The sequence below is a fragment of the Phragmites australis genome, chromosome 15 (assembly GCF_958298935.1).
Source record: "Phragmites australis chromosome 15, lpPhrAust1.1, whole genome shotgun sequence".
Lineage (NCBI taxonomy): Eukaryota > Viridiplantae > Streptophyta > Magnoliopsida > Poales > Poaceae > Phragmites > Phragmites australis.
The window spans coordinates 262,817-290,550 of record NC_084935.1 but is presented as its reverse complement, the minus strand read 5'-3'; the positions used below and the strand labels follow the sequence as shown (position 1 = coordinate 290,550).

At 45.2% G+C, this 27,734-nt stretch overlaps 5 protein-coding genes across 7 annotated transcripts; 4 read left to right on the top strand and 1 right to left on the bottom strand.

Moving 5' to 3' along the window:
• Nucleotides 1-1,035: 1,035 nt before the first annotated feature.
• Nucleotides 1,036-2,370, bottom strand: LOC133892338 (CASP-like protein 4B1). The gene is made up of 3 exons (XM_062333041.1): nucleotides 1,806-2,370; nucleotides 1,510-1,627; nucleotides 1,036-1,361 (listed from the first exon to the last, which is right to left on the bottom strand). The coding sequence occupies exons 1-3, from the start codon at nucleotides 2,075-2,077 to the stop codon at nucleotides 1,140-1,142; spliced, it is 612 nt and encodes a 203-aa protein (XP_062189025.1). The 5' UTR covers nucleotides 2,078-2,370; the 3' UTR covers nucleotides 1,036-1,139.
• A 3,481-nt stretch (nucleotides 2,371-5,851) lies between these two features.
• LOC133893137 (uncharacterized) lies at nucleotides 5,852-8,135 on the top strand. The gene has a single exon (XM_062334103.1). It carries the CDS (start codon nucleotides 6,407-6,409, stop codon nucleotides 7,853-7,855), a length of 1,449 nt encoding a protein of 482 aa, XP_062190087.1. The 5' UTR covers nucleotides 5,852-6,406; the 3' UTR covers nucleotides 7,856-8,135.
• Nucleotides 8,136-9,879: 1,744 nt separating this feature from the next.
• LOC133892007 (SNF2 domain-containing protein CLASSY 1-like) lies at nucleotides 9,880-15,703 on the top strand. Its single transcript, XM_062332743.1, has 6 exons — nucleotides 9,880-10,094; nucleotides 10,743-10,837; nucleotides 10,937-11,172; nucleotides 11,338-12,696; nucleotides 13,387-13,545; nucleotides 13,642-15,703. Exons 2-6 carry the CDS (start codon nucleotides 10,789-10,791, stop codon nucleotides 15,538-15,540), a joined length of 3,702 nt encoding a protein of 1,233 aa, XP_062188727.1. The 5' UTR covers nucleotides 9,880-10,094; nucleotides 10,743-10,788; the 3' UTR covers nucleotides 15,541-15,703.
• A 3,669-nt stretch (nucleotides 15,704-19,372) lies between these two features.
• On the top strand, nucleotides 19,373-20,257 carry LOC133892485 (abscisic acid receptor PYL4-like). Its single transcript, XM_062333300.1, has one exon. It carries the CDS (start codon nucleotides 19,446-19,448, stop codon nucleotides 20,076-20,078), a length of 633 nt encoding a protein of 210 aa, XP_062189284.1. The 5' UTR covers nucleotides 19,373-19,445; the 3' UTR covers nucleotides 20,079-20,257.
• A 226-nt stretch (nucleotides 20,258-20,483) lies between these two features.
• Nucleotides 20,484-26,834, top strand: LOC133892484 (ubiquitin-activating enzyme E1 3). 3 transcript variants are annotated; one of them, XM_062333299.1, is made up of 8 exons: nucleotides 20,484-20,668; nucleotides 21,872-22,145; nucleotides 22,253-22,488; nucleotides 22,768-22,985; nucleotides 23,188-23,982; nucleotides 24,063-24,931; nucleotides 25,200-25,632; nucleotides 25,924-26,834. In XM_062333299.1, exons 3-8 carry the CDS (start codon nucleotides 22,266-22,268, stop codon nucleotides 26,518-26,520), a joined length of 3,135 nt encoding a protein of 1,044 aa, XP_062189283.1. In that variant the 5' UTR covers nucleotides 20,484-20,668; nucleotides 21,872-22,145; nucleotides 22,253-22,265; the 3' UTR covers nucleotides 26,521-26,834. The 3 variants fall into 3 exon arrangements, with proteins under 3 accessions (XP_062189283.1, XP_062189281.1, XP_062189280.1); XM_062333297.1 differs by having other exon boundaries at nucleotides 20,563-20,678; XM_062333296.1 differs by lacking the exons at nucleotides 20,484-20,668; nucleotides 21,872-22,145 and having other exon boundaries at nucleotides 22,227-22,488.
• Nucleotides 26,835-27,734: the final 900 nt, after the last annotated feature.

Sequence of the window (27,734 nt, the reverse complement as noted above, 5' to 3'; positions counted from 1 at the left end):
TATAACGGTAAGATTTGTAAAAATAAATATCTACCGTTTAGCATTTTTAAAAGACGGTACGTATATCATGGTAGTACCACCACTCTTTATTACTCTCTCAAAAGATAGTGGAGCTCCCGTCGCCCTAACCGCTCTTTCAGAAAACAATTAGGGACCTCCCATGCCCGTCACCCTTACCGTGAATGATTGACTCTTGCCCTGTTTTGCCCTTTTCTTCTTCTGGAAGAACGTCCAATTTGATTGACTCAACCGAGTAATTCCGTTAACTCAACACCGACGTAATGTAATATCTACTGTCACGAAAGAACTTACCAAGTATATAATTTGGGACGGTGTCAGGCCAGATCCAAGATTAGCACGCAAAATAAAAAAATTGTCCTCGAGACGGTGTTCAGTCCTACGTGGCAAACATGTGGCGGTGGGGCCCACCTATCAGGCTGTTCCCTCTTCTTCCCCTTATTCCCCCCTCTCACAAACTCACAGACTGCCTGGCCCCACACGTCGTCCCCTTCTTTCCTCTCTCTCCATGACTGAGCTGGCCACTTCGCCGGAGTTCACCACAGGCCGCCGTCACCTGCCGCCATGCACCCCGCCACGATCCACCTCGCTAGAGCCACTCCCCAGAGCGCAGCTTGGAAAACTCTGCCAGCGCCCGGGATGGAAAGCCAGCACCCGGAGATGGTGTTGAGCGGGATGGCGGCGACGGTGCGCATGCCGCGCGGCGTGATAACGTCGCGTTGTATCTGGTTAATTTTGGAGTTAGAGGGGGATCAGATTCGTCAAATTGGACTTTTTCCTATTGTTTTTTTTTTTTCAGAGCATTTGCTTTTTTTTCGTTGCTATCCCAGGAAGAAGAAATGAAAGAAGCCAAACAAAAAAAGAAAGAAAAAAGATGAGAACTCGACCGCTGGCAGGCAAACAGCACAGCACTCATGTGATTAACTCGACGCTCATTATGTTGAGCAAGCATGACAGGACATCATGGCCTGATAGCAACGTAGCTAGCAGGAATAATCTGCTGGCCTGGTATGAGTGTGACGCAAACATTACGTGCCACATATATAGAATAGAATGATGGAGGAGAGGAGGGTATCGTACAATGAAATAATTCTTTTCAGAGAGAAATTTGTAACGGAGATCTAGTTAATGACTATATTTGTGGCAGCTAGCTGGCTACTATGTTGCGCGGAGAGCCTGAAGACGGAGAGCATGGCGGTGAAGGCGAGCGCCGCAAAGGCGATGAAACCCAAGCTGATGGCGGCTGCCATGGCGTCCGTGAAGATGTTGATCACGGCTGATCTCATGCGGATCGTGATGGGGAGAGCAGCCGACGACGCCGTGATCAGTAAATACGCCACCACCTGCAACGTACAATGAATCACGACTCGATGGATCTGTATATTCGATCAGTTTAATTTATACGTACGTATTCAGACTAGCTAGCTACAGAAGCTGGCTGATCTGGTATATATATGTACATGGTGCATGGTGCAGGCGTTGACGACTCACCTGATCGCCGGCGAAATCAAGAAAACCCACCGAGGTCGGGCCGCGCTTCCGGCGAAAGTTGCGCAGAGCCTGCGCCGCCGAGTAGACGCACGCCACCACGGACGCCCCGAGAAGATACCTGACGTACAGGTAAGGTAACTGACTGATCGATCGATAGATAATTAAGCACACACATGCATGAAGCCCCGCCCCGCCCCGCCCGGATCAATATATACTCTCTCATGATCTACGTGCAGGTGCAGTGCACGGTTGACGACATGATCGAAAAGCATGCATGCATGACATGGCAGGCTCACCTGTACTCTTGGTATCTTGCGAACTCCATCCAGTCCCCGTGGCGGCAGGACGCGACGAGCGCGACGGCCACGAACGCCGCAAGCGCCGCGCCCGCGCGCAGCACCAGCACGATATCGTCGAGCGCCTGCAGGTCCTCGTGCTCGGCCCTGGCCGCCGTCCTCGTCCCGGGCGCACCGTGCCCGTTGTAGGAGTCGTTCGTCTTCTCAACGCCCGGCGGTGGGGGTGAGGCGACGCCGCTGCCTTTGGCGGGGCTCGTCACGGCCATGGCCATGCCTTAGCGGGGGAGAGTAGAGTAGCTAGTGCTATTATTGTCGCGCGTGGTTGTTGCTGGTGAGTAGACAAGTAGCGGGCGATTCTTTCTTTATCTTTATAAAGCAAACGCGCGCAATTGGTAAAAGGAATTGCGTTTGCTTTGCTTTGCTTTTCTTTTCGTTTCTTTGGGCAAGCAAAGCGATCCAGTGGGGGATCAAATAAATAAATAAAAGGTGATATTGCACGCACTTGTTGAGCTCGCTAAGCAACCGCGGAACGGAAGTGGTGAGGCGATGCTGTAAAGATCGGCGAGGCGAGATCCTAATCAGGTCAGGTAGGTAATTAAGAGGAGGAAGGAAGACACGTACGTATTTGCGTGGCAAATTTGGCATCGAATACTTCACTTTCCAGGTGGCTGGCTCATCAGTCACCCGAGTCCCACCGGCAGCCATGGAGCGAGACCTCCGACAGGGAAGCCGAGTAATGGCGGGAAAGTGGCCGCACTCCGGCGAGCCGAGGCACTTGCGTAGCTGGAGCCCCTGCCTTGCCCGGGTTCAAAATGCCGACCAGGGGTACTCGTTATTTCAAATACCGACCAAGATCGCAGGTGCTCGGACTTTGTCGGAACTCGGAAGCAGGGCGGAGGGCTGGGCCTGCCCAAGTCGGGTGGTCCAACAGGAGGTGGAGCTAGCAGTACAACTCACCGGTCAAAATCGGTGGTCACCAAGCAACAGGCATCTCAGCCACCGACCGAACAAAATTGCCTGAACACCTACTTACATTCACTCTCAGTCCGGGACTGAACATGGAAATTGTAAACTAGACAGAGAGATTGTGGCGGCGCCTGTTTCGTATATATATAGAGAGAGAGATACACGAGGGCTTCAGGGATGGAAATCACTGATTACAGGAGACGAAATATTGCGAGGAGATAACCATCTATACAAAATGATAGGTGTCTTCCAAGTAATTAAGCAAATACTAGCTAAATATTTATACGTTGTAACGAAAATATAAATATTAGACGTAGTAATATCAATCACAATTTTAATATATGAAGATGTGGATGTTCTATGAGAGCGCCGCTGAACAAATACATCGGGAGTGATATCGTAGTTTTGATTTCAAATGAGATCCGAAAAAAGAGGAGGAGATTATCTGATAATTTTCCTCCTAATGTACGCCCGCAGGTTGGTCTGAGATTTGAACTTCCTTCTACAACTTGATCCTATACAGGCGGACCCACCTTTCAATGCCTCTGTCACACCCGATTTTCAAGAGAATAAACCAGATGTATTCCACATATATATCAGGATAAAATTTTCATACTTGCAGTGACTTCATAAATAATAACATAATAATTTCATTAAATAACAATAATATTCAATACAAAAGAACCCGGAGGTCTAAAGGAAAACACTAAGATAACTTTCAGCGGCAGCATGTCTTCCATCCATCCACAGACGTTGTCTGAGGGAGCACCAGCCTATGACATGGTATTCGGGTTGATGTCTTCCTTTGCCTAAAACTCAACTCCATCCTCCGGAAGATCTTCAAAAACTTCTCCTTTTGAGTAGCATCAAGAAGTTGGGAGAATGCAATCGTGAGTACATGGAGTACTCAGCAAGTGTGAAAAAATATGACATGTAGGCTTTAAGACAAGAAAAAACTTGACTTGGCCTGACTGCAACTATGCCAAACTAATTCAGGACTCAAAAGACATAGCAACATATTTATTATGTGATGACTCTAACATTAAAGGAGACAACTCATCGGATTCTATCCGACTACCAGGCTCACCAGATATCCCATATCCGGCTACCGACTCATCGGAGTTCCACCACCAGATATCTCATATCTGCCCTTTATTTCCTATGACTCATCAACGTCGATAAGGAATGTCAAACAAAATCTAGTAAAACCCTAACCATGGGATTCCATATTAAACAAGCATGCATCTAGAAAAATAAAAGCTATATTGTCCTACAATGGGGTCAAAGTGATCAAGAACACTAGCCTTCGAACGCGGGTTGATCAAATTTCTCGAACGTCTTGTCCTGCAAGCTCACACACTACCCATCTTCTAAAGCAATCGCGCACACCAGAAATAAACAAATATAACATCTAAGAACAGAATACAAAACAGTAGCAATGCACTATAAAAAAAAGTTACTAATGGATAGTACACGCTGCTACGATCGTGGGAGCGCAAGAATCGCCTAAAACGAAACTAGTATGAAAAAGTTGGGAAGATTTTAAGCTACAGTGGCTTTTCTGAAAATATACAAGGGCTAAATTGTAAAAATAAAAAGTTTTAGGGGCTTATTTGTAAAATTTAGAGACCTATTTGTAATTATACAGAAGTTCAGGGGGCTAAAAATAAAATACAGTACTACCAGGGGTATATTTATGAAAACATAGAAGTTTAGGGGTTTAAATGTAAAATTACCTAATTTTAGATAATAAGAGAATTATTTTTTAATTAAAAATCATAATTATTACGCCACGATGATCTCATCCTGCTGACCGGGCACGGGTGGCTGATGTGGCGGCTTATGCGACTGCTGACTCGGCTCAAGAGCTGACATGGTGCCTACGGGGCTGCTGACTAAGACGATGGACAGATGTCGTGGACTGGGTCCACTGGTCCATGGCAGACTGAAGGGGTATGAGTTTGACTGATCTAATTTGGGTCATCGGTGGACGATCTAACGGCTCACAACGGTTGGGGAGGGATTAACGACCGGCGGGGCCACCTCGGGTCTCATCGGAGCATCATCGACGAAGCGCGAAAACAAGCTACGGTCTACCAAACGTGATGGGAAATGGCACAATCGAACGAGATGATGATGGGGATTCTCACTGAGGGTCTTTCCACAGCCGGAGAGGTCTCTGCAATGGTCGACGACGAAGAGATGCGACGGCGGAGGTCAAAGCTCGACGGGATCTCGGCTACGATGGTAGAGGAGTGAAATTGGCAGGCGAGGAAGCTTTCACAGGGTCTTGTGGTGCCGAACAGATGGTCAATTGGCCATGTAATGCAGCGATTAGGGCTATCAACGGCGAGGTGGCGGCAAGACTTACCGGCGCTCGGCGGGAAGGCTCGTGCAGCTGCGGAACGGTGACGATAAGCGGGGAAACGGGGTCCCGTGCTTCGGCGAAGCTGAAGGCGGGCTCGGGTGCGCCGGGGAGGGCTCGGACACAGCAGAACGGCGCTCAGTGAGCTCGGCGACGGCAACAGTGGCGGCTCTGTTTCTCGGTGAAAGGAAGTGGAAGATGGATGGGGGCAGCGGCACATTGCAGAGGCGGATAAGTAGGCGTGCATGCGTATGCAATTGCGGGGTTCGTGGGCGTGCATGTGCCGATGAATTCGGGTGAGCGGCGCACACGGCAGTTGCAGGAGGAAGGGGACGACTGACAGGTGGGGCCAAGGTGTCAGTGGGAGAGCGCGGGAATATGGATTGGGCTTCCCAAGCGGGAGAAATGGGCTGGGCCGGTGAAAAAAAGGGACGTCACAGTCTCCAAATCAACTTCATACGGTAATGATGCCTACCCATCAGGATCAGCGGTGTCAATAATTAAGCCAGTAATCTCTTTCTGTCAGCCTCAATAAGAAAGCAAAGGAAGTTATTAACGCTTATCGCTGACGAGACTATAATGAATGGTTTAACTCTCTACACTCTTTCTTTCGTACACACAGAGAGAAAAATTCGTCTTGGATCAGAAAAGAAACGTAGACAAAAGTATATTCAAGGCTGAGGCTTGAAATCGGCCAACACTGCACTCTGTTTGTGCGTCATGGAGAGGGAAGGCGACTAATGGCGGGAACGCCGGCGAGCCCCTGCCGTGCGCGGGGGTGGCAAATACCGACCACCCCTCGGGTCCGTCAGATCGGATTTGTGCGATCCAGATTGAGTGAGTGGCACATTAGTAATTCGGAGGAAAGCCCAGGCCCAAACGAAACATGGCATGCTCCAGTCTGTCTGCCGTCCCCACCCCAGTCGCCGGCCGCCGTCAAAAGCGCATCTCCTCCTCCTCCTCCTCCTCTCTCCTCTCTCCTCTCGCCTCCTTCCTCATCCATCGCAGCAGCAGCAGCAGCAGCATCTCAATTCCCGATGGGAGTGGGAGGAGCAGCGGCGCACCGCTAGTAACCATGGAATCTTCCCGTTACCCCCCTCCCCTCCCCATCTACTCCCACTACGCCCTTCCCCTCCTGGCCTCCCTCGTCGGCGCCAACCACACCTCCGCCCGCTTCTGCTCCCGTTAGCCCCTCCTCCCACTCCGATTCCTTCGCTTTGCCTTGCTCAACCTTCCCCGCCGTCAGATTCGCCTCGCATCCGGGGGAACAATGAGGTGGTCCGCCCGCGCCCTCCTCCTCCTCGCTGTCGCTGCTCTCGCGCTCCGCCTCCTCTACGGGGCCTTCCTCTCGGTCTCCGCAGGCGCCGGCTGGCCGCTCTACCCCGCCGTCGTCGCCACCAGGAGGACCTACGTCCAGGCCCAAGTCACATCCCCGGAGATCTGGCGCAGCCGCGAGTGGCGCAAGGCCGTCGACTACCACGCCGCCGTGCTCGCCGGCCACCTCGCTGATGGCATCCTCGCGCCGTCGTCCCGCGCCGTGTGCCTCGGCGGCGCGCAGGAGGCGCTCGCGCTGCGGGAGCTGGGGGTGGCCGGCGCCATCGCTGTCGCGAAGAAGCGTTCGCCCCCGCTTGTCGTCGCCGGCGACGAACGCCACCTGCCGTTCCAGGCCTCCTCCGTCGACTTTGTCTTCGCCGGCCGCGCTCTTGACTCTGCCAAGCGCCCCTCAGACCTCGCCGGCGAGGCCGCGCGGATTTTGAAGCCAGAGGGCCATCTCGTCGTCCTCACGTCCAGCGCCGACGACGCCTACAGCCTCCGCTCACTCCAATCACTACTCCCGTCCTTCCGGCTAGTCCGGTCTCGCGAGATCAATGGCCCGGAGGCTTCCACCCTCCGGGAACTAGTCTTCCAGAAGCTTCATGATGATACTCCGGCAGGTTCCTCCTCCACTGGAACTGGCAATTCAGTGAACAACTGCACAATTGGGGATCACAAGCTTCAACTTCTCGTGCACGCCGAGCCACTGATCAAGGATGAGCCACTCAAGCCATGGATCACGCTGAAGAGAAACATCAAGAACATCAAGTACCTCCCGGCATTCGCTGATATCAGCTTCAAGCGCCAGTATGTGTATGTTGATGTTGGCGCCCGTAGCTACGGCTCCAGTATTGGTGGCTGGTTCCGGAAGCAGTACCCTAAGCAGAACCATACCTTCCAGGTGTTTGCCATTGAGGCTGATCCGGTGTTCCACAATGAGTATGCGGCGAAGAAGGGTGTCACATTGCTTCCATACGCAGCCTGGGTCAAGAACGAGACTCTCAAATTCGAGATCAACAGTGACCCTGGGAAGGAGGATGAGGCTAAGGCTAATGGCCGTGGCATGGGGCGCATCCGTCCCACGGTGGGGAAGAAGATGTCTGGTGAGGTCAGGAGTGTCCCGGCCTTTGATTTTGCTGAGTGGTTGAAGCAAACAGTGTCGGAACAGGACTATGTGGTGATGAAGATGGATGTGGAGGGGACAGAATTTGATTTGATCCCAAGGCTGTTTGATACAGGCGCAATCTGCTTGGTCGACGAGCTGTTCCTCGAGTGCCATTACAATCGGTGGCAGAAGTGCTGCCCTGGTGAGCGGTCACCCAAGTACCAGAATACGTATGAGGAGTGCTTGGAGCTTTTCAGTTCATTGCGGGAGAGTGGTGTTCTTGTGCATCAATGGTGGTAAAGATTGGCAATCTGGTATAGGCTGTCTGAATTGTTGCAGATAGAGTTCAACTACAGATGACAAAAGGTTTTGGCTACATATTTTATTTTCATGTTTTATTCGTTTTTCCTGTAAGCGTAACGATCCAAAAATTGAATTGTTTTATGTTGTTAGAAGAATCTGTAGTTAGGAGGATAAAAGGAGTCAAGGAAAGGAAAAGAATGTAATGACAGGTAGTTGCATTCGCAACGAAACTTATTGTGGCTTGCAATTGTTATTATTGAGCAACTGATTCATTTCAGCAGTGAATATTGTAATTTCATTCATCACGAGATTTACACAACTTGATTCTTCTAGTTCCACTTAGTGCTATCATGTGCGTACCAGCATTCTTGTGTGTGCTGTCTCTGCATAATAGCTTGTGACCTGAGGTGGGGGTAGGCCACATGCGCCCCCTCAACTGAACTGAAGTCAAGGAAAGGAAAAGATATGTAATGACAGGTAGCTGGATTGGCAGATATGTGCATACCAGTTTGCATGTTACTATGTTTTTCAATGTTTCAGAAATTGAGGCCATGCATTGGCACTGTATGTTTTCAGATCGAAGGGCAAGACTCCTCCGGTTTCTCTTAATAATAAAACTGGGAATAGATCTAAAGTAATGCGCATGCAGTAACTGTATGTCTTAATGTGACATTTGCCTAACCTATGTCCGCTTGTGACCTCCAGTACTCAGTCTTGTGGAAAGCAAACCCCATGCATGTGGTACCTAAGTTTTTCTGTATCTGCACCGTGGAGATGAAACGCTTTTATCTGTTTGTGGCTATAGATGTGGCAAGATGAAGTAACTTGCTGATAGGATCATCGTGATCAGAATGTCAGATTCAGGTAATGGCAGTTGCTCTACAGGTACATATGCCTTTCTCTTTGTCTGAACAAAACATTGTTATTTTTTTTCCAAAAAAATGAGCACGACATTGTTGCGTGTACTGTCTCTGCACCATACTCTATGCACCTGTGTGCCCTCAACTAAAGGCACATTTCTGATTGACAGTAATGGGGCCCACATCACAGGTTTGTAACGTTGTCGAAGCAACCGGAATGTCTGGCCTTTTTTGGGTGACCCTGTTCTAGGAGTATTTCCCTTGCAAAGCCGCCGGGATGGTGGCAGCAGACTAAAGATGAGGACTTTTTAGGAATGTTTCACTTTGACTATGTACTCATATTACGCTGTGCCTTGGATAGCATCCACAAGCTTGAGCCTTGAGGTGCTGTCTGAATGTTGAAGCACGCGACAGGTTCAGACCAACCGATCCTTTTCAGCATCTCGGAGAAGAAGGCCGGCGATGTCGACGAGGTGAAGACCAACTGCTGCTGGGCGACGCCGCGGGGCTGGGCTGGGCCCATGACAACAAGATCCTGTTGCCACATCTACCGGAGGAGGACTTGTCGACATATATATTGCTGTCGTCGTGGTACTTTGGCGCTTTCACGCTCGGCGGATGAATGCGGACTCCAGCGGAACCGCGTCTACGTGCCGTATCCATGGAACGAATGCTTCAAGATATTCATCGTCAAAGACAGGACAGAGAAGGTGCAGGACCTCGACGATGGAGGTCTAGACAAGCATTGTGGATGCTGCCTACCCACACGTAGTCGTCGGACAAGCTTCATTACTGCTTAATTGTTTTGTTACCTTTTATCTTTGGAGTAGAATCGTACGTTTTCTGGAGCTATTTATTTTGTAGCCTGCTCTGAACTGAGGAAGCTTTAATCAATCTCTGTAGAGTTGTAGCTCTTGCTGGAGTGTCATCCCTTCGAATAATCTCTATAGAGGCGCAACAGGCGGAGGAGGAGGAGGAGGCTGACGGGCGATTCGATGATTCCTGGTGCAACCATTGTCAAAAGTTGGAGACGACTGGTTATGTATGTCAAGTCAAGGTGAGGTATTAAAAGCTTCCTACTCTACTGCTCTGGAGTATTTATTTATTTGTGCGACTTACAGCCAAAGTGGATGGGAAGCTCCATAAGATTCGCCGCAAACAGAGAGAGAAACAAGTGCTCGCTTCTCGAGGCAGGCAGGGTGCCATTTCAATGTGCTCTTCTCTCCCTCTTCATCCACTCCTCCCCCAAATCAGCACCTCAAGGGAACTAACTGTTCATTTCACTTGAAGCAGCCACTCGTCTTCCTCCTTAAGACTGGTGGGGAGGGGAAATCCGTCCACACTTTGGATTTCTTTTCTTGGATGGATTGTTCTAGGTGTGGGTTTTCTTCTGCATTATCTTTACTTTGCTGTGGCGTATCAAACCCTATTTGTTCTTGCAAAGTGCTCCATTCTTGGTCAATATAATTAGAGGAGGGGTGGGTTTAGAACAATAGCAAGCTGTAAAGGATTTTTTTTTTTATTAAGAAAAAGTGCTGACAAGTCGGTGTAGCTTTGTAGTTACTGTTTCTATCTCTTCAATGGATCAATGCTGCCTGCAAATAAGACCATAACGCTCTTTTGTTACTTGCATGTATACGATCCTTGTGCGGTTGTGCCACAAGTTTCTAATGAACCGCGGTCCTGATTTTTACCGTAATGTGGAAACTTTGGACTAGGATATGTAGTGCTTATTGAGCCTGCATGGGGAAGAAAGATGGAGTCAGCAGAAAAATTTAACTGGTCTAGTGGATTGATTTTAGGCTGTAGGATACAAGATCTCGCATAACTCTGCCAATGCATTTGCTTAAGGAAAAGTGCTTCTGGCATAATAATCTTTATTTCTGAAAACAAAAAAGGATGTATCTTCTCACATAATTACTGCCATCAGTAAACAAAGTTGCATTGCCTCTGGAGATACAGCTTACCGTCTCCAGAATTCCTTTTCGGTGTCAAGTGAACTTTGTCTATGTTCTGCTCAGCAGGCACTTCACTTTGTGATCATGTGGTTCAAGTAATATTACTGACAAAATGCTCAAGGGATCCACAGGCCACCTTAGCCATCCCATTGGTGCAATTCGTAAGTAATATGTTTCAATAGCCGTATCCGTTGTGCCAGCATGGCTGTTACCTCGCAAACATCACTGACAAATACTTGGAATCTATCCTTTGTATGCAGCATTTGAGGCATTTCATAACGGGTCATGGCATGGAGTTAATTCTGTAAGGATAAGGAATGGTGGTCTATTTGTTAATTTTGTCCACTCTGGATCCACGGTCGAGCATAATGTTGGTGGGGACTATCTGCGCTTACATTCGAGAAGGGCAACTTGCTTTGATTGCTCACATGTTCTCAAACCAGGTTCTGATGTCTGTGTATGGCAAGCAACTTCCAGAGGAGAAACACAATCTTCTGTATGGCGCTTAACTATTTGTTTTGTATAATTTAGAAGTTCACTTTGTTACATCTTCCACATGTCTATTGTGATGTCAGTATAGATAGCTACTGAATAATTTTTTGTGTATCCATGTCATTTTGTAGCATCATCTCACAACCACTTTGTTCTCTTATACCTGCAGGTACTATTATGTCATGATGCAAGGCTCATCAAAATCAAGAGAAATCATCACACAGATCGGTGTCTCTGCTTGTTTGCTGTTATTTTCTACAAAGATCAGTGTCCAGGCAGTAAAGAAAAAGTGATAACCGATAGAATAACCGAGGTAGCGACAATAGGCCATGTTTTCATCTTGCAAAAGCTCCAATCTGAGGAGCTCCAAGATGGAAGCGTGCAATGGAATTCTTCAGAGGATTGCTTCCATCACAATAGAAGCAAGCTGTTAAGTGCTAGATTCTCCGCAGAAGTTACATACCTGATAGTTTTGTCTAGCCTGAGGGGAATGGAATTCAACATCAAGGTGGTAGAAGGAAAGATCATTTATCAAATCATCAAAGGAGACCGAGCACGGTATAGTGTTGATTCCATGAGCATACCACCAGGTTTTGGCAAGAACATGGAGATAATATCATTCCAACCACGTGATGAGGCTTTACGCCCAAGGATCAGAACAGTTCCCATCATTCGTGTTAAGAAACACAATCTCACAGAAGATGGGTGTATCACTGTGAAGGGTGAATTGGATAGTGCACAAGATGTTGAAATCTTGCATGAGCATGTCGACTTGAGACGCTCAAAGCGTCTGAAAACTCAACCGGACCGCTTTACTAGTTACGATGCACCTAATTTCAATCGAACCTACAAGAAGAAAGAGGAAAATGCATCATCCACCAAGAATGACAGTTCACAGAGAGCTATGAGTTGGGATTCACTGATGCAGGGAGAATCAAGCGATGAAGATGTGCTAGGAAATGCCAAAGGGAAGCAAACAGTTTTCAGGTCTTTCACGGTCAACGAATACCCAAGCCCCATGGAAGGCCAGCAGAAGAACCCAACGAAAACAACTCAATGCTCTTTGCCTAAGAAGGAAAAACCAAACTTTGTGGAAATTGAGAACAGCACGACAGAGCAAGGATGTCCAGATTCTCACATTCCACATACACCTGCGAAGAATAAAGAGAAGTGCAATCATCCGGCTTCATCATTCCGACCGAAGTCATTTACTTCATCTCGCAGCATAGATGCCAATAGTGAACCAGCATTCTGCCAAAAGAGGGGTAGGAAAAGAAAGAAACACATGCGCGAAAGAGAGTACAAGCAAATGATAGACCAATGCATTGGAAATATCCAGAGTGAAATGGAGAAAGATTCTGACTTTGAGTTAGATGTCCAGATGCTGAATTGCAGTGGACATGCTTACCGAGAAGAAGATTTTACATGGCCGTCCGCTCATAGTCAAGAGGAGAAGGATGAGCTTGAAGAACTGTGGAAAGAAATGGATTATTCATTGGCTACACTAGCACTTCTTGAGCAAAAGCAGGTGCATGATTTTCTTTTATAGTTGTTTAACTTACTTGTGAAATGAGCTTAAGTTTGGGAACATACAAACAGTTTCCCTTTTTTTTCTAAAGGTAGTTCGATCCTGCTATTGATAAATTGGTGGGTGACTGGGTGTCGTTGTTCAAAGTACAAAATGGCATTACTGCAGATAGTAGTGTGATATCTCAAGAGACATTCGAGTACAGTCACAAAAGGGATGCAACATTTCTAACAAATCTATGTTTGAAACATTGAGTGTTATGTTTTTCTAATAATCTTTTAAAAATTATTTCATCAATAAGTAAATCACCTTATTTTACTGGATACATCCTTAACATGTGCTATTTTACTTACCCAATCTGGATTATAAAATTGAAAACCCCATCATTAGAAGTCTGGAACTGAAAACTAGTTTGCATGTCCTCTTACATAAATTTATTCATCACAAGCTAGTTTTCAATGTTAAACATGTTATACCATAGATATATTTTGTTGTGTTTGATCATTTGGACTGGCTGCTATTCCTGTTATGGTGTAAAATGAGGTTTTCCACAAGATCATCGATCAATGAATTTTATTAGAATTCCATGGCAAGCAATCATACTTCCATAAATTACTTCTTCATGTCCTTTATTTGGAAACTGTTACTTTTTGTTTTTGTGGTTGTACGATAACAAGTTTGGACTTCCAGATACCAGATTCAGAAGCTGTTCATGAGAGAAATACTGATTTAGGAAGAAGAGTAGATGAACACTGTCATCATGACTGCATACTGGATGAGCAACTTGGTCTAACCTGCAGATTGTGTAATGTTGTATGCATTGAGGCAAAGCATATCTTTCCACCAATGGTAGCTTCAAATTATTAATCAGACGAGCATTTTTTTTCCCTTTATTTTTACTTTGGACCCCATTATTTACTGGATGCATATTTTCATCCTGTGCAGTTCACTGGTAAGGACTACGAGAGGCCTGAACGGAGCAATTTTTGTCAGGATGATCATGTCCTTCACTCTTCTTTTCTTGAAATCTGTGCACCAGAGTTCTCAGAATTCATGGGATCCGGAAATGTGTGGACTTCAATCACTGATCTTGAACCAAAGCTACTTGCTCACCAAAGGAAAGCGTTTGAATTTATATGGAAAAACTTGGCAGGATCATTACAGCTTGAGGAAATGGATAATTCTACAGCTTGTAGAGGTGGCTGTGTGGTTGCGCATACTCCTGGGGCTGGAAAAACACTGCTGCTGATTTCATTTCTTGTCAGTTACTTGAAAGTTCACCCAAGAAGCCGACCATTGGTCCTTACTCCAAAAGCTGCAATCCATACATGGAGGAGAGAGTTTGAGAAATGGGGCATTTCACTTCCTTTACATGTGCTCCATCACTCTAATGGAAGAGGCAACCCAATGGGGACTCTTAGTTCGAAAACGCAAGCGGTTTTGAAGAACTTTCAGCGACCATCCTGGAAAATGATGCGGATTATGGATTGCCTGGACAAATTATGCAAGTGGCATGAGCACCCAAGCATTCTCCTCATGACATACTCGTCTTTCCTAGCGCTTACTAAAGAAGACTCAAAACTGCTGCATCGGGCCTTCATGGCGAAAATTTTGATGAACAACCCTGGGCTATTGATTCTTGATGAGGGGCACAACCCAAGAAGCACCAAATCAAAGTTGAGAAAGCTACTGTTGAAGGTGAAGACTGAATTTAGAATACTGCTGTCCGGTACAGTCTTTCAGAACAACTTTGAAGAGTATTTCAACACCTTATCTTTGGCCAGACCTCGTTTTGTCAATGATGTTATGACCGCGCTAGTTCCAGAATCGGAAAAGGGAACACGTAGCAGGACGGGTAAACACCAAGAAGCATTGGCGAGGCATATTTTTGTGGAAAGAGTGGGCCAAAGGATTGAGTCGAGCAGCAAACATGACAGAATCGATGGCATCTCTTTATTAAACAAGCTTACCCGTGGATTCATCGATTCATTTGAAGGGACAAAGCTGAACAATCTTCCAGGGATATGTGTGTATACCCTTTTCATGAAACCCACTGACATCCAGAAAGAGGTACTGGCAAAACTAACAACGCCCTTGTCAGGCAATGTCCGATACCCTCTGGAGGTTGAACTGCTTACCACAATTGCTTCTATCCATCCTTGGCTTATAAAAACAACCAAGTGTGCTAGCACTTACTTTAGTCCAGCAGAAGTAGCTAGAGTGGATAAGTACAAGACAAACTTCACTGTTGGTTGCAAGGCAAAGTTTGTGATTGATCTTCTGCACAAGTCCTCATTCAGAGGGGAGAGGGTGCTGATATTTTGCCACAATGTGTCCCCGATAAACTTTCTCGTCAAGCTGATAGAGATTACCTTTGGATGGCGTCTTGGGGAGGAAGTCCTAGTGCTGCAAGGTGATCAAGAGCTGCCTGTGCGCTCGGATGTCATGGATAAATTCAACGGTGACAGAAAAGGAAATAGGAAGGTGCTTATTGCTTCAACCACAGCCTGTGCCGAGGGTATCAGTTTGACCGGTGCATCAAGATTGGTCATGCTCGATTCAGAGTGGAACCATTCGAAGACAAGGCAGGCGATTGCAAGGGCATTCCGGCCTGGCCAGGAGAGAATGGTGTATGTGTACCTTCTTGTGGCATCTGGGACATGGGAGGAAGATAAATATAACAGCAACAGGAGGAAAGCTTGGATTGCAAAAATGGTCTTCTTTGGGAGTTACGTTGACGATCCATCGCAAAACCGTGTGACTGCAATTGATGACGAAGTTCTGAAGGAGCTTGCTGATGAAGATAAGACCAAAACTTTCCATATGATAGTTAAGCAGGACTGAAAAATGCTAGAATACCTTTTCCTCTGTCCTACATGGTTACTATGTCTTATAACCCCTCTCGTGCTTAGGCTTGCAGTGTGTTGCTATGCAAAAGATCACCCCTGTAGTATATAACTGATCTGGTGATTTTAGCTGGAAAAATCTAAATATCCCTTTCATTAGGACTCAAAAAATCTCAGGATCCTTTTATGCTTTTCTGTTGGTCCTAACAATGATACTTGTCTGCATTAGGTGACTATTTGATGGATGACCAGTGCTGGAAATGTATCACCAAATTGAAACTCAGAAGCAGCAATTTGTTGCCTTCTATGGTACTCCCTCCGTTAAAAAATAGGGCGTATTAGGATTAAAAAAGTCAAACTTTGTATAATTTTGATCAACAATTAATCAAATCATGCACATGTTTAGTGTACAAAAGAAGACCATTTTAATAAGATAGTGGTTTTTATAGCATTAATAATATATTGTAAGAGAAATTAATGATCAAAGTATATTTTGATGACTTTTTTAAATCCTAATACATTCTATAAAAAAGAAATGGAGGGAGTAGATGTTGCAACCTTCAGTTTTGCTGATGGCAGAGTTTGCTGATAGCAGAGGTCTATTCCTCACTTGTAAGTTCTAAATGAATCCTTTCCACGATAGTACAGCAGTATCTCATTCCTTGGAAACAGAGAACTCTTATCATCCCCCCCCCCCCCCCCCAATATTCTTACCATCTGGGCCACTAAAAAATTATCTTCCGAGATATTGTCGGATAGTTGCTTGCGTCTCCTTCGTACTCGAAAATATCCCTGTCAAACTAAATTAATTCATGGCCCAACTTCAAGTCCATTTCCGTGTCTTTTAGCATGTACCACTTGATCATTTAACAGATCAATATTGATACAACCACCATTTCTGTATCAGCTATTATTCACTTGTGTCCAATATAAATTAACCTCGCCACTTGTCCCGGTTGGTGCAACTAAAACATATAGGAAAACAAAATTCTGAAGAATCAGGAGGGCCATAGAATTGTACTATGATGCAGGAAACAAGGCAGTGTGATGTTCTGGTTGGCATAGTTTCTTACTTTTTAAAAAAAATCAAGTTTCTTATTTTAGATAGGGAGCCTCACCTCCCACTTGTCATGCCCACCTGCCTTAGCCAGGCCCAGTACAAGTGGCCTGCCAATTTGCTCGCTACTATTAGTACTTGATGATGACCTCTTATGCTACGATTCGTTTCAGACAAAAGGGTGCAACCTGTTTAACTACTTGTTCTAATTTCTAGATTTTCACAGTGCTATGTGAAAGATCAGTAGCAACCTGTTTAACTACTTGTTCTAATTTCTAGTATATCATATATATATGTACCTCTTACCTAAAACCATTTAGGAAAAACTTGACAGAACTAAGAAAAAATTCTTTTGGTAAGGTGGAAAAGTTAAAAAAAGATATCACCTTGTCAAATGGGACAAAGTGTGCAGTCCCCGGGTGAAAGGTGGATTGAGCATTTAGGATCTCAGAAAACTGAATATCAGTCTTTTGTGCAAATGATGGTGGAAACTTGAAAATGAAAACGGCATGTGGCAGCAGATTGTTGAGAAAAAATATACCAAAGGCAAATGTGTCTCCCAATTAAAAATTAAACCTAATCAATCCACTGTGTGGAATGATTTAGTCAAGATCAAGGACTTCTATCTCGCAGGCAGAAAAATGAAAGTTGGAAATGGCAAGAACTCTGACTTTTGGAGAGATGTCTGGTGTGGTGAAGTAGCTTTCATTGATAAATTTAAAAGCCTGTTTGAGATTTGCAATGACCAATATATGACTGTTGCTGACGCTGTCTCTAAACATTGGAATTTCCCTTATAGAAGATGGCTTAATGAAGGCCTGCAAGACCAGCTAAGAAGATTAAAAGATGCACTAATGACATGTGCTCTGTCCCCTTAGCAGAACAAGCCCATTTAGAATTGGGAGAGCTCTGGGATGTTTTTAATGAAATCAATATACAAATATATGTGTAGAAACCTAAATACTGTGCAGTATAAGATAATATGAAAAGCCAAACTTTCTTTGAAAATTAAGATATTCATGTGGTTGGTTTTTCAAAATAACATTCTCACTAAAGATAATTTGCTTAGAAGGATTTGGAAGGAGGATCCCAAATGCATGTTCTGTTGTGAATCAGAGAGTATCAACCATTTATTTTTTGAATGTGCCATGGCTAAATTTATCTGAAGTTTAGTTGGGATGGTGATGGGGGCCAACTGGAGACCAGCTAACATAACCCAGTACTTTGTTTGGCTCAAACATTTTCTCTCTGGAGGAGAAAATCTTTATATGATAGGCTTAGCTGTTATAGTCTGGGCAATTTGGAGATTGAGAAATAGAGTTGTTTTTTATAACAAACCAGTTAGATCTTCTACTAAGATTATATGTTGTGCTTGTGCCTTTCTTCGTTATTGGCCATGTCTGCAAGCTGGTCAGCACAAGTAAATGCTGCTAGAGGGCGTTCAGGCGACGATGCTCATCTTTACTCCCAAGAACCGGAACATGAAGCTGAAAACATCGCAAGGATGCATGGCGAGGGAAGTGTTCAAGCTGATCCAATCATCAAGATCAGCTAGAAGGGTTCCGGAAAAAAAGCAAGATTCCAAGGGAATTTTCTTTTCCCTTACGATATTGTTTGTGTGCATGGGAAATTTTGGTTTATGTTGTTCTGAAAGAGGAACGGCAACATGGCTAAAAATAGTGCGTTTGTTTCAGACCCTTGGCTCGTATAATGGAGCTCCGTGCTTTCCAACTTGAAAGCAAGCTGCTCCATTCAATTTTCTTGTATCTACTATTATTGATCTTGGAGTTTGCTATCATCTGAATGCGTGGGTGGAAAGATTGTATTGTTATTCTTTTCTGTAACAGAAGTCAATCTATGGTAATCTTTGTCAAGAATGCACCCTTCTTTAATCCACTCCTTTGCATCTTGCAGAAATACTAACCACAGGTTTGGCCACTCTGTCAAGCAGTAGTATATTCTACTGCTTTCTCCAGGAAAACCTCCCTCAACCAGTTCTGTCAATCTATGCGGTTGCCAGATCCTCCAGTGCTCGAAATTTCTAGGGGCTGTTTGGATCACTACCCAAGGTACCCAGCTAAATTTTGACCCTGCCCGCACAATTTAGGAGCCGTTTGCTTTGAAGCCCAGATTTGGTCTGCTAAACTAATGGAATTAACAGTAGAATAAGTACAACTGTGTGAGGCTCGTGCGGTCAAAGCAGCACACATGGAATTAATAGTAATGCTGGCATGCATAGTTTAGAGAGGAGAGGAGACAGCCGGAGCAAGCAATCCAAGTGGATGACGCCAAGCGGCACCGCTTGGGGCAATCGGCATCCATTCCGACTTCCGAGGCCACACCATATCTGACACTACACAAGTTGCCCAATTTTACGCTGCGACTTTGTCGGCCGTGTTGATTACAGTATATTCATTCATCTACAGATCGGCAACTGTTGTACCTAGCCTACGAACTGGACACAGGCAGGCGATCGATGACCAGACAGAGGCAGGCGATCACACCAACAGCTTTGAGCTTCCTCCCTCCCTCCCTCTTCAAAGTTTAGCAAAGCGTCCTGCAGCAACAACTTGGCCAATTCCATATTTCCATGAAACACACACACACACACAGAAACAAGTTGGCGCCAAATTAAGCCCTCCTCGCAGAAAAAGAAAAAGAGATGCAAATTGGCCATTTCAATATTAATTACAGATCGATGGGCCTCTCGTTTTTGTTTTATACTCATATACGGGCTTCGCCTCCTCGTCTTGCCCCCAACAACCCACGTACAACGCGCCATTCCAAGAAGCCAAGACCAGCAAGAGGAAACGAAGCCAAGCAAGGAGCAGCCGACGAGAGAAGAGATGCCGACGCCGTACAGCGCGGCGCTGAAGCCCAGCGTGCAGCACCACCGTCTGGCGTCGTCAGCACACAGGTGCGGGGAGCACGACGCGGAGGTGGCGCGGCACCACGAGCACGCGGCGCCAGCGTTGGGCCGGTGCTGCTCGGCGGTGGTGCAGCACGTGTCAGCCCCCGCGGAGGCAGTGTGGTCGGTGGTGCGGCGGTTCGACCAGCCGCAGGCGTACAAGCGGTTCGTGCGCAGCTGCGCGCTGCTGGCCGGGGACGGCGGCGTGGGCACGCTCTGGGAGGTGCGCGTGGTGTCGGGCCTCCCCGCGGCGTCGAGCCGCGAGCGACTGGAGATCCTGGACAACGAGCGGCATGTGCTGAGCTTCCGGGTGCTGGGAGGGGAGCACCGGCTGCGGAACTACCGGTCGGTGACGACGGTGCACCCGTCCCACGGGGCGACGGTGGTGGTGGAGTCGTACGTGGTGGACGTGCCGGCCGGGAACACGCGCGTGTTCGTGGACACCATCGTCAAGTGCAACCTGCAGTCGCTGGCGCGAACCGCCCAGAAGCGCGCCGGCGGGAGGGCCTATCCGTTGACGGATGAGCATTTGGTTGGAGCTAGCAGTATAAACTATAAAGGTACTAGTTGAATAGCTAGACTAAATTCTCTCTTGGCTGCAGTTACTCGTTTATGCATGCAGATTGTTTTTTCTTCTCTTGTTGTCGTCGGTCTCAACTCTCTCTCGGCTCGGATACTTCATACTTAGCGGTTCCGAACCAAGTGTACGGGGCGTTTCTGCAGCAGTGGCGGTTGCGGTGGCAGGAAGAAGACGACGTCCAGATCGAGTTCAAGGTGTAGTGCGGAGCAGCCATGCATGCATGTTCCCAGGACGACATGACAGCCAAGCTGGGCTTGCTTTTAGTAGTACAGTACGGAGTATTTTCAATTCGCTCTGCATGCTCCAAGCTGTACGTACGTCCGTTCTCTCCCTCGGTTTCGATGCGATTTACTGTTGATCCCTCGCGTGTCTCTTCTCTTTGCATGAAGGAAAGGAACACACAAGTGCCTCACTTCACTGGTGCAATTGATAGAAAAAAGCGAGGCCTGCCGGATCGGATAACGTGAAGAATTGCAAGTGGATGGGGGACGATCGTTCCTCTCCTCCCCTTCTGCGCTCACCACCAGCTAAAGTTTCTCATCCGCGACACCCCCCCCCCCCCCACCAGCTAAGGATGTGGAGTAAATGCAAGTAATTTAATAGGTCATTGCTGTCATTTATAGCTAATTTGACAAATTAGTTTGCAGTCGTTTATAGCTAATTGTAGAGATCTAGATGGAGTGGGGCGGGGCGGGTTTTGCCTTCACCCGCCCCCATCCGCATATTCCCCGTCCCGTCCTGTAGAGTCCCGATTTTGACCTGACCCGCCCCGCCTTGCCCCAATTAAAGTCATTAAAAGCTCTATATCAAATTTAATTATGAGGTAATAGATACCACAACATACAAATCAATAAAAAGGCACATATAAGGTTCACATGACCTAGCATAACATGATAATAATAATTACATATATTTATTAGTTTACTAAAAATTTCATTACAAAAGATAATAAAAATTCATAATAAACTCATTAAGCGTGCATATAACATATATTCCAGAGCGAGGTGGACCCGGCCCCGACCGGTGCCCCGCCCTGTCTTACCCCAACTAGGGCAGGACGGATAAAGACTCGGCAAATCAAGTGGGGACTTAGACCTCTACTAATTTGACATCTTTTTATTATTGTAGGGTATGCAAGCCTGGTCTTGGGTGTGATTTCTTCACATCACAACTTTTACCTTTCTCTCATGTTTTTTCTGTACTTGGATGCTGCCATATATCTTTAACATGTGGTGCTATGAATAGAGTGTTCTATATGGTAATTATATTGAGGAATTTCATTGTCTATTTGCACGCTTTTTCAATAGACCAAGAGTATAATTGTTGCTTTTAAAGAGTAAAACCATTGCATTCCGTCTCTCTTCACATTTTCTTTTGCTACAACGAATTGTTGTTTTCAAATTCTTAGTTTTAACATTTACTTATACTATTATCCAAGTGTTATGTAGATCGGTCTTGAGATTTGCATGTTGAAAATTCATTGGATATATTGTCTGATTTTACACCAAATTTTGACTCTAAGTTTCGCTCGGTACATGTTCTTATGATGATATCTTAATTTTTCTATTGTGCTATTGTATTCAAGTTACAACCACTATTACTGTTATTCTATTCAAGTTACAACCAAAGTGAATCTTAATGTATCTGTAAGTAGAAAATGCAAGCTCACCTTTCTATACAGGTCACAAACTCTCATGCATGATACCACCTCTTAATTTTCGTTTCCACTGTTACGCAAAGATAATTACCTATGTTATACAAATTTTGTTTTTATGGCAACGCAGGACTATCACCTAGTAGAAAAACAATTGTATCCTCTCCCCGAATTAAATTAAAATTGGGTGGGTCCCACTAGTAGCAGCCATCTCCAAGTCCAGACCTCCCCTCCCGTATAAATCCCCTCCACCTGCAAGCGGCAAGCCTCCGCTCCGCTGATACTACAAGAGAATACTTTCTTCCCCACGCTCACACTCTCATCCCAAACCTAGCCGCCACGCCAAGCACCTTCCCCTCCCCTCCGACCCTTTCCTTCCCCACGCCGCCGAGGTCGCCGCCCAGGTAAGCATCGCATCCCACCCTCCCGATTGCTACTTAGAGCGGCTGCTTTGTGCGCACTTCCGAATTGGGTGCATGTTCGCGATGAGGTGCTTACGGATTCTTCGCAGGGGCTTGCTCTCCATGCTTCCTTCCAAGAGGCCCGGCGACGACGCCCGTGGCGGCCAGGCGAAGAGGACCAAGTTGGGGGATTCTACAAGTAACGGCAATCGGAATGGGGCGGCGCTGGACATCGACGAGGACCTCCACAGCAGGCAGCTCGCCGTCTACGGGAGGGAGACCATGCGCCGCCTCTTCGCATCCGACGTACTCGTCTCCGGCCTCAATGGCCTCGGTGCTGAGATTGGTTTGTCTATCCCTTTTCCCTCCTCCATTTCAGATTGCTGCAATGCCTCAATCCTGATTATAGAAATGCAGAATACTAGGATGGCTTAGATGTTTCCGTGGTGAGTAATGAGTAATTGCGCTGTTTGTGCCTTGCTGAGTTTTTTTTATTAAAAAAAATGTTTTTAGTTTTACCAGCCCACGCATAAGGCCATTACATACCGGCTGCTTCTAACTACACAACGCAGCTGTTTCTTGTGTTATGTGCATCACATTGAACAAACGTGCTGCTCTTTTGCAGCAAAGAATCTTGCTCTTGCTGGAGTTAAATCTGTCACCATACATGATGTGAAAAATGTGGAGATGTGGGACTTGTCTGCCAATTTCCTTTTATCAGAGCAAGATATTGGGAAGAACAGGGCAGTTGCCTGTGTATCAAAGCTGCAAGAGCTCAACAATGCTGTTCTGGTCTCTGCTCTAACAGAGGAACTGACGACAGATCACTTGTCTAAGTTCCAGGTTTGTCTCTAATCCTCGATATCATCTTTCATTGTTTTGCACTTGCAGCATCTTTGACCTTGATCCTGTGATGCATGTGTTTGGTTGATAACAGCTGACCGTGCTTATTGCCATTTGCCTGCTGAAACAACACGTTATGATTCCCTATATTTCGCGTCTATTTCATATGTTTGCCTGACTCCCAACTTATTTGATGGCACAGGCTGTTGTTTTCACTGATATAAGTTTAGACAAGGCTTATGAATTTGACGATTATTGTCACAGCCACCAACCTCCGATCTCCTTTATCAAAGCTGAAGTTTGTGGCCTTTTTGGTAGTGTCTTTTGTGATTTTGGACCTGAGTTTACTGTTCTTGATGTTGATGGTGAAGAACCACATACTGGTATAATTGCATCTATCAGCAATGACAGTCCTGCAATTGTCTCCTGTGTTGACGATGAGCGGATTGAGTTTCAGGATGGTGATCTTGTTGTTTTCTCTGAGGTCCAGGGTATGGCAGAATTGAACGATGGAAAACCAAGGAAGGTAAAAAATGCAAGGCCATTTTCATTTAGTATCGACGAGGACACAAGTAGCTATGGCATTTATACAAAAGGTGGGATTGTTACACAAGTGAAGGAACCAAAGGTCTTACGTTTCAAGGCACTAAGAGATGCTATGAGAGATCCTGGAGATTTCCTTCTGAGCGACTTCTCAAAGTTTGAACGTTCTCCGGTGCTGCACCTAGCATTTCAAGCTCTGGATGAATTTAAGAAAGGACATGGACGCTATCCTGCCGCTGGTTGTGAGCAGGATGCTCAGAGCTTCCTCAAGTTAGCTGTCGATATTAATGAAGCCTCAGTTGATTCCAAGCTGGAAAATATTGATGAAAATATACTCCGACATTTTGCAAGTGGTTCTCGAGCTGTTTTGAACCCTATGGCTGCAATGTTTGGTGGTATTATTGGTCAAGAAGTCGTGAAAGCATGTTCAGGGAAATTCCATCCTCTTTACCAGGTTTGTGTTATGAGCCATATGTCTCCTTTGTTCATATTGTCATCCCTTATCCTTGTCTGATGGAACTCCATTTTATGCAGTTCTTCTACTTTGATTCTATTGAATCACTCCCTACATATCCGTTGGACTCCCATGACTTGAAGCCGTCAAACAGCCGTTATGATGCTCAGATCTCTGTTTTTGGTTCCAAGCTTCAGAAGAAACTGCAAGATGCAAATATTTTCATTGTGGGGTCTGGCGCTCTTGGTTGTGAATTCTTGAAGAACCTTGCTTTAATGGGAGTGTCTTGCAGCTGCGAAGGAAAGCTAACTATAACAGATGATGATGTCATTGAGAAAAGCAATTTGAGCCGCCAATTTCTATTCCGTGACTGGAACATTGGACAGGCAAAGTCTACTGTAGCAGCTGCAGCCGCCAGTGCTATCAACCCCAGCCTCCGAATTGATGCCCTTCAGAACCGTGCCTGTCCAGATACTGAAAATGTGTTCCATGACACATTCTGGGATGGCCTAGATGTTGTCATCAATGCACTTGATAATGTTAACGCTAGGATGTATATGGACATGAGGTGCCTGTACTTCCAGAAGCCACTACTGGAGTCAGGGACGTTGGGTGCAAAGTGCAATACGCAAATGGTGATTCCTCACCTAACTGAAAATTATGGAGCTTCAAGAGATCCACCAGAGAAGCAGGCGCCAATGTGCACAGTCCATTCTTTTCCACACAATATTGATCATTGCTTAACATGGGCTCGTTCAGAGTTTGAGGGTTTTCTAGAGAAAACACCAAATGAAGTCAATTCTTTTCTGTCTAATCCTGCTCAATATGCTGCTGCCATGAGGAAGGCAGGCGATGCCCAGGCAAGAGAACTACTTGAGCGTGTCTCTGAATGTCTTGGCAAGGAGCGATGCAATACGTTTGAGGATTGCATAACTTGGGCCCGACTGAAGTATGCTCATCTTTCTTCTTGTCATTGTTATATTAGTTTCTATATAATATGTGACTATTTTCTACTTGTCTATGGAATTCCACATCTTCCTCCCTCACACAGAAGAAACACCATTTGTTCAAGTCAGTGTCCTATGTGGTATAGTACTGTTATGGTTTAAGAAGTGATGTACTTTGATACCTTCATTTTTGTTTGCTGCAGATGCACCTTAATTTTATGCATTTATCTTTGTGCAAGATTAACTTACTTATTTTTTCGTTCTTGGCAGATTTGAGGATTATTTCTCAAACCGTGTGAAACAGCTCACATTTACTTTTCCTGAAGATGCTGCTACTAGCACGGGTGCTTCTTTCTGGTCCGCCCCAAAGCGTTTTCCGCGTCCTCTGAAATTTTCAGCTGACGACTCATCTCACATTCACTTCATTATATCTGCTTCAATACTGAGAGCAGAGTCATTTGGACTTGCTATACCTGACTGGGCAAATAACACAAGTAAACTGGCTGATGCAGTCAGTAAGGTTGCAGTTCCTAAATTTGAGCCTAAGAAAGGGGTGAATATTGAGACAGATGAGAAGGCTACTAACCTTTCTAGCGCCTCAGTTGATGATGCTGCTGTTATTGATGATCTTCTGGCCAAGTTAGATGAATATGCTAAGAGCCTGCCTCCAGGGTTCCGAATGAAACCTGTCCAATTTGAGAAGGTTAGTATTCCAACTTTATGTTTCAGGAGCAGTAGTTTGACACTCTTGCAAATCGAGATTTCATTTTTCTCATGGGGATGTGTTTGGCTGTCCTGTAGTCTCATATGCTTTCTCTACTTACTTGGAAAGACACATTAGGATTTGTTTCCCCTCCCTGTCTTGCTGTAATGCTGCATGCTGTAATATGAACATGAATGAAATACTGAAAAACTGATACATGTTTTGCTTGTATGTCACCTTTCAAACTATTGCCAAGAAATTGTCGGTCTTACATTCGCTTTGCCTTTACAGGATGATGACACCAATTTTCACATGGATTTAATATCTGGATTTGCAAACATGCGTGCACGAAACTATAGCATTCCAGAGGTTGACAAGTTGAAGGCTAAGTTCATCGCTGGAAGAATCATCCCAGCTATCGCAACTTCAACAGCCATGGCCACAGGGCTTGTGTGCCTTGAGCTATACAAGGTTATTGCTGGGCAGCACCCCATTGAAGATTACCGCAACACATTCGCAAACCTAGCGCTACCACTGTTCTCGATGGCTGAGCCAGTTCCAGCAAAGGTGATGAAGCATCAAGACCTGAGCTGGACCGTATGGGACCGATGGTCCATCAAGGGTAATCTCACTCTTGCGGAACTCCTGCAATGGTTCAGCGACAAGGGCCTTAATGCTTACAGCATTTCCTGTGGAACGTCTCTGCTGTACAACAGCATGTTTGCAAGGCACAAGGAAAGACTGCACAAGAAGGTTGTTGATGTTGCCAGAGAAGTCGCTAAGGTGGAGGTTCCCGAGTACAGGAATCATATAGATATTGTGGTAGCCTGCGAGGATGATGAAGAGGACGACATCGATATTCCTCTGGTCTCGGTTTACTTCCGATAGTCTGCTCTTATTAGACAAAACAGTAGAATGATTAGATTATACTGCATTATGAGGCCTGCCATTTAAAAATTCTCTAGGTTTCTCTAGTGTCAGAAACAAACTAGATAACTAAAATCACCGGTTTACTTTGTTACCCTATTGGCGTTGATAACCCTATCCTGGTCTCTTGAGTTATATTCATGATGATGTACCGCTCTTGTAGCTCTCGCCCATGCTATCTAATTGCAGGTATGCCCGGTGTCTCTGATAGTTGGATGAACCAACACTTTGGTTACAGTTAATCAACAGGTAACTGGAATCCGGTCGTTTCTTTATCTGTGTATTGTTAACCCTGCACCTCGATTCAATTTAAACCTGTGGTTGAAATCTGTTATCCCCCAGCATGAATTTTGTACATATTTAAAATTGCGGCGTTATAGCATATGATGCTAGTATAATGCCTAGCTAACACTTTGGGGAACATTGCATGCTTGTATCATGAAGCTGCGGGGATATGCAAAGGTCCGCTATATGCATGCTGGTCTGGGCACAACAGAATAAGAAGGGCAGGTTAGGATAAAAAACAATTGCAAGTAGGATATGAAAGGTGATTAGAGAAGGTTAATTAGGTGTCTTACTATTTTCTTTCGAAACAGATAGTCTTCTTTTTTTATCATCTAATGCACTAAAAAAATAATAACATAAGCAAAATCGGAGAGAATTAAGTTGCTAAGAAAATATCTAGAAAAACATGGTTTTCGATAATATATATGAGCTGTAGGTTCTATTAAAACTAAAAAAATAATAACATAAGCAAAATCGGAGAGAATTAAGTTGCTAAGAAAATATCTAGAAAAACATGGTTTTCGATAATATATATGAGCTCTAGGTTCTATTAAAACTCATCTCATGGGTTATCGTCACAAAAGATAATAATTTGAGAAAAGAAATCTTTGAAGCAAAGAAATCTTTGAAGCAAAGAAAATATCACCGTTAGAAGAAATTCTTCAAGTTAATAATCTAAAGGCAAGGGAATTTAAGACCCACTTGTATATATATGTATGTGAATTTCATATCTCTAGTCAAAAAAGAATATTTTTCAAGGTAAAAAAATTTGAGCTCAACAACCGAAACAAAAACATAACAGGAAAGGAAAAAACTTACAAACTTACAAGAAAAATAATAGAGGGAAATTAGAAGTATGTGAATACAAGCATAAAAGTAAACACAAATTT